At 55.4% G+C, this 10363-nt stretch overlaps 1 protein-coding gene across 3 annotated transcripts in view; it reads right to left on the bottom strand.

Moving 5' to 3' along the window:
* Positions 1–602: 602 nt before the first annotated feature.
* Positions 603–10363, bottom strand: part of GRM4 (glutamate metabotropic receptor 4) — a 35239-nt gene continuing 25478 nt past the window's right edge. For all 3 annotated transcript variants that reach the window (XM_088067170.1, XM_088067171.1, XM_005529358.2), the window contains exons 7-11: positions 9701–9901; positions 8842–8978; positions 7470–8405; positions 2695–2941; positions 603–1416 (exon numbers count right to left, since the gene is read on the bottom strand). In XM_088067170.1, coding sequence (XP_087923296.1) covers positions 1367–1416; positions 2695–2941; positions 7470–8405; positions 8842–8978; positions 9701–9901 — 1571 coding nt within the window. In that variant the 3' untranslated portion in view covers positions 603–1366. The remainder of the gene's footprint in view (positions 1417–2694; positions 2942–7469; positions 8406–8841; positions 8979–9700; positions 9902–10363) is intronic.

The raw sequence follows: 10363 nt of genomic DNA, 5'->3' as shown, positions 1-10363 counted from the left end.
GCCCAGGCCAGAGACAGAAACAGCAGCAGCAAATGCACCAAACTGCCCCAAAAAGGCACAGCCCACACTCTGGGAACAAGCACATCCCTCACACACGGCTGTGCCATCCCAAGGACAGGCTGGAGCCAGGAAAAGGAACCCTCTCCACAGGGCAGAGCTGTTTTTCCCAGTTCTTGTTAATCCAGGATCCTTTAGGCTGGAAAAGCCCTGTGAGATCCTCCAGTCCACCTCAATGCCAAGGCCACCATGTCCCCAAGTGCCACATCTGTGCACTTTTTAAACTTTTTAAATCCCCAGGCATGGGGACTCCAGCGCTGCCTGAAGCTGCAGGACGCCCTGGGGAATCTCCTCCCCTCTGCTCCATCCCTTCAGCAGCTCAGGGAAAACAAGGAGGATTCAGCCCCAGTGCCCTGTGCCAGGGACACACTGAGCTCCCCTCTCCCTGTCCCACCCCCTCTCACAAGGACCCACTTGCAGTGCCTGGGGTCTCCAGGAATGCCTGGAGAGGAAGGACACCAAGCCCTGAACATTCCCAGAGCGTTTTGCCACCCAAAACCTTCCCTGGCACCTCCTGAAACCAAGTCACCAAGAGACAGCAAACGCCGAGTGCAAAACCAGGGTCTTTTATTAGAAATCTCCTCGTATAAAAATGATCATGCTCTACACAGTCATCGAATAATTCATAAACATCCAGGCACTGAACTTTGTTTTTTTTTGTATCTTTTTTGTTTTTTGACCGGTCAGTACATAAAGCAGACATATTTCAATCCATATGGTCATCACATACATTAAGGAACCACCTATAGAAATCAGCACTTTGAACACAGTCTAGGTTTTATTTTATTTTATTTTGCTGTCTGTTTTTTATTTAATGTAAATTTTAAGTATTTTTATTTCTTTTTCCTTTTTTTCAACATACAGAATTTGGTAGGATATGGGGTAGAGAGTTAAGAGGGACGGAGGAAGACAGGAATGAAAGAAAATGGAGGATTAAAAAAAAATAAAAAAAGAGAAGGTTCTGCACAACCACAAACAATCTCACAAATTCCAGAAAAGGGAAAATGTTTGGGCTCTCATTTTTTTTCTCTTCTTTTTTTTTGTCAAAATACAGGAAAAAAAAACCCAAAGACTTGTTGAAGTCCGTCCCCTCTCGCCCATGCTCCTTCCCCGCCCACTGCTGTCCCTCCATGGGAGCCATGCATCACCACCGTAGGCGCTGGAAGAGTTTTAGTGTTTCTTTATGAATTTTTTTGCTGCTGTTGATGGCATTTCTCCCCAGGAGCTGCTCCCTGGGGCGTGTCCCCCGGCTGCCACCTCCCTGTTCTGTGTGTCCCTGCGAGGAGCTCCCCAGTCCCTGCTCCTGGAACTAAATGGCGTGGTTGCTGTAGCTGACGTAGGTCTGCTTGGTGGCCAGTGCTGGAAGGAGACACAGAGCTCACGTGGGTCACAAGCAGAGGCCAAATTCCCCTCCTGGCTCCTGTCCCATCCCTCTCACCCAGCCGTCATGCCAGGAGGTGCCAGCAGGGACATGACAGGGTTTGCTCAGGGATCAGTGCTGGCGCTTGGGATCCTTCCCTGAGCCCCACAGCAGCTGTGGGTGCTCCAGAAGGATGATTCACCCCAAAGAGAGCCCCCAGGATGTGCCGTGAGGAGTGGGAATGTGATCTCAGCTTCCCACCCACTTCCCTCAGCAGCCTCCTACAGACAGACCCAGGGGTGCTGCACCTTCCCCGAGCTCAGCTTGTCCCAGCCAGCCCTGCTTGGGACAAATCACAGGATCCCAGGGGGTTTTGGGGTCCCAGCTGGGTGTCCCACACCCCTGTCCACCACTCCATGGCAGCTGGGAGCAGAGCAGCAGGGCACAGAAGCAACCACCCTGGCTGTCCCCTCAGCCAGAGGGTTCCACAAGGACAACCCTACTGCCATCCCCCAGTTTCCCCAGCCCTCAGACACTCCAGGAGAGGAGGCAGCGATGGCTCCAAAGCCACCACACATCCCAGAGTGGCACTGGGGGGCACAGCAAAAGCCACAGAGCAATGAACCTCCCACTCCATGCAGCGCTGTGCCACTGCCCTCAGTGGGGACAACGCTCTGCTGAGACCCCCACGAGGTTCCCCAGGTAGCACAGGGTCAGCAGGCACAGGGACACCCTCCAGCCAAGGGCTGGCACAGATGGCACAGCCTGAGACACCCTGAGCAACCCAAATGTGTCCCCACAGAGCTCAGAGGGAGGAGATGCCGGCAGCTCGTGGTGCCTGGCCAGCAGCAGAACCTTGCTGCAGGTTTCCAACTGGTGTTCCCAGATAACAATTAGATAGAGCAGAAGGAATTGGAGCTGACAGAGCTATTTGTTAGCTGCGATGTTTTCGTAGCTGATCTGGCCATATCAAAGCCCTGTGAATTATTTATTCTGTTGTTTATTTAAGGATATGTGACCCGGCAGTGACAGAGTGAAAAATGTCCCCTCGGTGCTGTGCTGACATCCCCCTGAGCCTCCCACCCCTGGCGCTGCTGCTGTGCCCATCCCCTCCCTGGGTGCCACGGGAGCTGCCAGCCCTGCTCACTCCGAGCTCCCCCAGCCCTGTGTGCCTCACACTGCACTCAGGGGTGTGCAGATGAGGCTCAGCTCTCCCCACTCCCAGCATTTATGATCCTTGAGGGTCCTGCCGTGAGCCCCTGCGGGAGCCACCTCACCTTGTGTTTCCAGGTTTTCGCAGAGCTCAGATTTGGCCTCTCCATTGGGGCGGAACCCTCCCTTCTGAGAGAATTTGTTGGACATGGTGGCCGCTGTCACCACCGCCTTGAGGCTCCGCTTGCGCTTGGGGACGTTCTGCTCCGGGTGGAAGAGGATGATGTACACCTTGGGCATGTAGAGCATGCCCAGGGACACCGAGGCACTCAGACTCACCGAGATGGTGAGCGTCGTGGTCTGGATGTACATCTGCAAGACACAAGGCCACCAGCTGAGACCCGCCCCGAGCTCCTGCTGGATCCAAAAGGGAAAGGAGGAAATAGAAAAAGGAGGGAAAGCTGGGGTTAAGTGAATGGAGTGGGAAGGCAGTGCTGGAATGTTAGTAGTGCTGGGTGGTCAGCATGAAGTTTGATGTCCACCAACCTCAGGGCAGGAGCTGCAAACTCAGTAAGGAACCCCCCCCATTCCCAGGGCACACCCCAATTCCAGGGCACACCCCATTCCCAAGGCACACCCCACAGCCCTTCTCCCTTCAACAGGTAATTCCCATTCCCCAGCTGACTCCTGGGCTCTTGTCATGTAAGTCACATATTACACACCGACGCTGCCTTTTTGCAGTCAAAACTAATTTCACGCTCACTGTCCAGGACTAACAGTGACAGATGTTTTGCAAAATGAAAGCCCATTAATCTGACTGTAGAATAATCCATTTTTCTATGGAGAGCAGTTGGCAGGCTCCTCTCAAGCCCGAGCATCTGAAGCAGGTGGCAACTGGCAGCAGAGAACCCCCTCCCTCTGACCATCCCACCTCTTAGGGAGGCCGGGAGGGCAAGTCCCTGCTCCGTGGGCATCCCTGCTCTGCCAGCATCTGGCTCCTTCCTCTCCAGCATCCCCTTCTCCACCAGGAAGCTCTGAGGCTCTGGGGATGAACAGGGAGGGGCTCTGGGTCTCCAGATGACATTGCACACATCTATGTGGTCACCAATGAGGGTTTAGAAGGAGCCTTAAAGCAGTTCCTGAACTTCACTCAATGTCCAGGGATTTCCCTGCACGTGTTTCACAGGTGGGATTTCATGCCCTGCTAGGAAACAGCATTTGGAGGAGCCAGGGAAGCCTGGGAGCTGCAGCAGCGGCCAGAGCAAGGTTTCCCATGTCCCCAGGGCACACATTTCACCTGAGGGCTTCTGAAGTGAAAAGGGGATGGAGAGCACACGGTGAGGCTGAGGCTCTGCATGGCTCCCTGGGAGGCAGCTCACCCCAAGAGTGAGAGCTGGTGGGACACAGCTGCTCCAGGACACCCCCCCCAGGACCCACAGATCCCACATGTGACCCTGCAAAGCCAACCAGTACCTGGGCCAGAGTGTTCCCACTCAGCCCCAAAGCGAAAATGCCACCAAGCTTGTTCTGAGTCAACTGAAAAACTTTGGTTTGTCCCCAGAATAAAACCTCCTGCTGTCACACGCGCTGGTTTGTTTGTTCCACCTTCTCTCTCTAGGCAGTTTTTGGAAATAAAAATGTCATTTCATCAAGCAAAGTCAAAACACATCTCTGTGCCAGAATATGTGCGCTTTTTTATTTCTTCTTTTTTCTTTTTTTTATTCCACTCCAACTCTCCAGACTCTGCCACGGGTGTCCTGGACTGGCCAGGAATGAGGGAAACACTGGGACCCCAACTCCAGGCACCCCAAGCCCTGCCTGGGAACCAGCACAGCATGACCCCAGTGGGGCACGGCTGAGCTCAGCACCCCTCATCTCCCTGGCTCCCTGCTTTCCCTTGCCAATCCAGCAATTTCCATATTTTGTGCTTCTGCAGAGTCCCCCCTTCCTATGCCTTGGGGCTTGGGGGCGTTTCAGCGAGGAGGGAGAGAGCAGCTGAGCTGAGCTGAACTGAGCTGAGCTGAGACGTCTCTGTGCGTGCTCCCATCTCGCTCCTGGGCCAGTTCTCCCAGTGCTGCCAGAGACTCCCTCATGCTGAGACCCTGCTGTCACCAGCCCCAGCTCCCCACCCCACTCTCTGCCTCCTGCAACACTTTTGGGGTCTCACAGGATCACTGCGGCAACCTTCCCCTCAATGATGTGTTTGCAGGAAGTGTTTTCCTGCCCACCCCTGCCTCCGCAGCCGCGTCTCACCGCAGCAAACCCCTCACCAGCTCAGACAGGAATATTTTTAGTCTGGAGCCTCCACACAGCCGTGGAGCTCTGCTCAGTTAACCTTTTGCCACTGCAAAAAATGACCATTTCTCACAGTTTCACTTCCTACTCTCTTAATTGGCTTCCAGCCCAGCATCCCGCTTTGCCCCTCCGATATCAACACTGGAGCTTCCCCCAGAGCTCTGGGAGGTGTGAGCTGTGCTTATTGAGGAAGTTCCAGCTCCTGCTGCCTCGTGGGCTGGATCAAAGAGCACAGTCAGCCCTGGCTCAGGGCGATGACGCTGAGGGACAGCAGAGTAACCAAAAATGCCCCCACACCAGCCTCCAAACCCAGCGCTGTGCCCAGCTTTGCCCACGGCTGGGTGAGCCCGAGGGAGCAGCCCAGGCTTGAGCCTGTCCCACAGCAAATCTCTGCGTTAATGGGAAGCTGTCCCCACTCTAAATCCACACCTGGCCCCACTACAAGGGGTTTTGCACTGTGGTGGCTGCTGGGGAAGGGCAAACCTGCTCAGCGCTCCTCCAGCACTCCAAACACCACTGGACAGCCCCTATCACTCCCTCCCTCTCCCTCTTTTCCCTGGCTAAAAGCGAATGTGAGAAACAGGGAAGCAGACAATGACTCCACTGTTCTGCTGCCACCTTATCAGCACAGGAAATTGTCTCTTTCTTTAGATCCTCTGTTATTGCTATTTCTGTAATCCGCCGGGATCGGTGGGGATAAGAGGTTCTTTTCAGAAAAGGCTTGGGGGACTTGTTAGTAATATGCCACCTCCATGCAAAGTTGTGGGCACGAGGTAAAGCAAATTAAAGTAAAAACAGGGATTATTGTCCAACTCCTCCTGACCACGAGGCAGCCTGGGCTGTGGCCCTGCAGCCACAGCTGGGATCAGGGCAGAAGTGCCAGCGGTTCACAGGTTTGGGTTTGCCCTGTGGCATCCTCAGGACCTCAGCCATGAGAAAACATCCCAGACAATGCTCCTGGATTTCCTATTCCCAAGGGTGCAGACACTCCACAGAGCCCAAGAGGCCCTCAGTCCCAGCAGCATTGGGGTGAAGGTGATGGGATCTCTCCCCACAATGAGCTGGGAGTGTCCTGTGGAGCATCCCCAGACCCCTTGTGGCTGATGTCAATGCCAGTGCCCCCAGCTGTCACCCCAAGGACACTGTCAGAGCCAGACCTTCCCTGCAGGCTGTGCAACAGCTCCTTTTTGACCTTTTTCTCCCCAGGAATGCAAACCAACAACCAAAGCACTGAGGGAGCCCCAATATTCTGCTCCATCCAGCCTCATTTGAGCACATCCATCATCTCTCAGCTCTGGCCCAGGGACACTCAGAACCCACTCCCATGGCCTGGGGACACTCAGAGCCCATTCCCACATCGGCAGAGCAGAACACCAAGCTGGAATCCCAAAGCCCCTCCAGGGTTGGCTCAGCCGGCTGGAGGCAGGGCTGGGCTGTGAGACAGAGCTCTGCGTCCGAGGGGAGTTGAGAACATCACTTTTTCCGCCTCTAATCAGCTTGTTAGCAGCCTAATAACAGAGCAGGCCTGTGCATTACAACCCCCAACGAGAGGCACAGCCTATTGTGGAGCTGCTGCCTGACAGGCAGTGTTCAGCAGCCCTAAATTATCCCGTGACAAGCTGCAGTGAAGAGGTGAGCAACCTTGCGCATAATCTACAATCATTATCATTTCCATCTTTATTACCCACAGTATGCCAAGCACATTAAGGAGGCTTTCGGGGAGCTTTTGTTTTGCAATAATTTCTTTAAAAACCTGCTTTCTTGTTAGTATCTCCCCTGCCATCTCATCAAAATGGAAATGCTGCAAAAGGCTCCATTTATTTCCTTTAATTCTCCTTCACACTTCCAGACAGAGAAGGCCTGGTGGGACTTTTTGGTTGAGCCAAGGTCAGAGGTGGCTGGGCAGACTCAGCCTCCTTGAGGGATGGATGCTCTGGGATGTTCCAGGACATGACAAACTCAGGTGTCCACAGCAAAAGCTCCCTCACCAAGCCTTTGCAACAGTTTTGTCCTAAAGCCATGGTGTCAGCAGCATGGAGACACACCCAGAGGATCCAGAGAGGGATCCAGGCACTGGGACACCCCAGGGATTTCCAGGGAACAGCAGCTCCAAGGTTTGTTCGTCAGAGCAGTGCTGGGCTGGCAGGCGGGAGCTGTTTGCATTTGACAGAAATGCGATGAGTCCTGTTTTGGCTGGCAGGCAAAGGGATTTGGGTCTCATTCATGAGATTTTTATTCTTTGTTCTTAATCCCTCGCACTTGAGCACAGAGCCTCATCCAGGATGGCCTTGGTCCCATGGGAACTCAGCACTGGGAACAGGGGCCAGCTGGGCAGCACCGCACCCCTTTCCGTGCAGAAATTGTGTCTGTGACACCAGGGACCTGTCCTGGGGGCTCATCCTCCTCCAGCCCACACAGCAGCAGCCTGTGCTGCCCACTGCCCCCATCCACAAGGGGCAGTGGGGCAAACAGAGCACAGAAAACTTCCCACCCCAATTCCCAAGCTGACCAAGTCACAGGGAAAGGCTCCTCTTGCTTGAGACACCACAGCCTCTCCCAGCCCTGCACACTGGACACCAGCCAGGCCTCTCACCTCCTCCCTTACCTTTTCCGCCGACTGTGACGTCCCAAAAAATATCGGGATGAAGGCTAACCACACAATGCAAGTCGTGTACATGGTGAACCCAATGGGTTTAGCTTCGTTAAAGGTCTCCGGGACCCCGCGGGTCTTAATGGCGTACACAGTGCAGGTGACCATGAGGAGCATGCTGTACCCGAGCAAACAGATGAGGGACAGGTCCGAAATGTCACATTTGAGGATGCCCCGGGCAAAGTGGGGGTTTGTAGTCCGCTGGTCCTCGTAGTCAATGACAGAGTGGGACGGGTCCACGATGAACCAGACGCAGACGCCGACGAGCTGCAGGGAGATGAGGCTGAAGGTGATTACTAGCTGCGATGCAGGGCTGATGAAGCGCGGGGCGCTCACCGACTTCTTGCCCTGCTCGAAGATGCGGTAGATGCGGTTGGTCTTGGTGAGCAGCGCAGCGTAGCTGATGCTCATGCCCAGCCCCAGGAAGATGCGTCGCAGGGAGCAAGTGCTCAGGTCGGGCTCAGCGATCATCAGGAAGGTGGTGGCGTAGCAGAGGAAGATGCCCGTGAGCAGGACGTAGCTGAGCTCCCGCCCCGACGCCTTGACGATGGGCGTGTCATTGTAGCGCACAAAGGTGATCACCACGAACAGGGTGGCGATGATGCCCACGATGGCAATGAACACGGGCACCACGGCCCAGGGAGAGCTCCACTCCAGCTTGATGATGGGGATGGGCGTGCAGCTGGTGTGGTTCTCATTGGGCCGCTCGTTGAAGTGGCAGCGCTTGCAGTGGAACTCGTCCAGCTGGTACTGGTAGCCATCACAGCGCTCACAGTGCCAGCAGCAGGGGATGCCTTTCACCAGCTTCTTCCTCTCACCTGGCTTGCAGGGCAGGCTGCAGATGGAGCTGGGCTGCTGGCTCCCACCCCCCGGCCACAGCATGTTCTCCACCTGCGGGGTAGATGGCACCAGCCATGCTGAGGGCACAGCAGGCACCGGCACAGGGGATGTCCTGTCCTGCCCCGCTAGGATCTGGACCCTAAACCCATCAGCACATCCTACAAAGGGTCCCAGCCCAACCTAGCTTGGGGACAGGGAGCTGGTGAAGCTCTCCATTGGCCTTTTGGGCAGATTCAATGCCAGGAACTCAAAATTAAGCCCTTCCTTCCCTGAGGAAACCCCATCTGCTCTGGTCTGGCTCCTGTGTCCTGTCCCATAGCCAGAGTCCCTGGGTGTGGGTCACACGTGCTGAAGCACAAGCACCTGGGGACACCTTCCCCTCTGTCCCCACCAACTTCGGCTGCCTGGCTTTGCACCCAGGGCCTCCCAGACTCTATGTGGTGAGAAGAAAAACCTGCAGGACCTTCCCCTTGGACCACGGCCTTACCTTGAGGTGCAGGTGGTCTGTCCACTGCCCAATGACTTTGTACTCAGGGGTGGAGTTCCTGATCTGGTACTGGTAGATGTCGTAACGCCCCGGAGCATCTCCGTTCTCATTGAACGTCACAGGAGTCCCAGCGATGCCTGCAGGAAACAGCACCCATAGCACCCTCAGCACCCCCCACCCTGTTGATGGGGTGCCAGGGGGCTCTGGCTTGATGCTCCCCTCTCACTGCTTCTTTCAAGAAAGGGAGAAAAGCAGTTTTAAAAGTCAAATCAAGTGAATTCTGGAGATAAACACTAATGAAAGGAAAGAAGAGAAGAATCAAGCGAGAGGGGAAAATAAATAAAAGAGATACTGTGGAGGAGATCAGAGGGTGGAGATAAATAGAAATAATAAGGGGACCAGACAGAAAATGTTTATTAAGGAGACAGGGCAGAGGAAAAAATTCACTTCCAGAGGAGATCTGAGACAGACAAGGGCAGAGCAGCGGGAGGCAGTGGGACCTCTGCCAGCTGGGGGGCAGGAGCTGGCAGGGGGAGCAAGCAGGGGGAGAGGCTGGGCAGGGCAGCAGGTGAGGGCAGGGTGAGGTCAGGGCAGCAGGTGAGGGCAGGGCAGCAGGTGAGAACAGGGTGAGGGCAGGATTGCTGCCGGATTTATGCTCCAAAGGCTCTCAGGAGATGTGGAAGCTCAGACCTCCTCACCCACTGATCTACTGCCTTCCCTCCACACTGCATTCACAGCACAGCAGCTGCCACAAATAAATTGTGGGTGCTGCTGTGTGACCCACACGGGGAACCAAAGCAATGGGACAACCAGAGCCCCCCAGGGCCGCTCCTCCCAGTGCCCCAGGGGCACAGCAGACCTGAGAAGTTGACATTGCGGATGTACTTGAGCAGCTCCACGCCATCCACCGGGTCCATGCGGGGGCACAGCCCCACCTTGCCAGGGCACAGGTTCTTGTGCATGTTGTGCAGGGCGTGTCCCATGGCATAGACGGCGTCGATGACGAACTGCACCTTCCCCTCCTGCTCGTACGAGGAGTCCTGGCCAATCCTCTCCCGGTCTGTGGGGACAGGGGAAGGGGGTTCCACCTCCTGTGCCCCAGCTGTCCCCCCCCAGGATGTGTCTGCTGCACCCAAACCCTTGCAAATGAGCCCACCCTGGACTGGAGCAGCTGGAAATTCCAACCCCATTCCCAAAGCTGCAAGCTCAGGGGACACGCAGCCAAGGAACATTCCCTGGGGAATACCCAATACCCAGCCAACCTCCCCGTCTCATGGTTCTGAAAATCTGGGTGCTGGCACCCTGCTGTGCTTCCAAGAGCCCTCAGGATATCACATCTCTGTGCCATGGGACATCCCTGAACTCCCGGATCCCCCAGTAGGACATGGGCTGGGCTGTGACCGACATCCCACCCTCACCCCTGCATGTTTCATCCCTCCTTCGTCTCCCAGGAGTTTCCACCAGCTCAGGCTCCACCAGTGGTGTCAAGGCCCACCCAGGCAGCATCCATCACTGTCTGCCC

The sequence above is a fragment of the Pseudopodoces humilis genome, chromosome 26, assembly GCF_049639895.1.
Source record: "Pseudopodoces humilis isolate 2021_Gansu_Grassland_sample_001 chromosome 26, ASM4963989v1, whole genome shotgun sequence".
Lineage (NCBI taxonomy): Eukaryota > Metazoa > Chordata > Aves > Passeriformes > Paridae > Pseudopodoces > Pseudopodoces humilis.
This window is presented reverse-complemented; position numbering and strand designations above follow the sequence as displayed.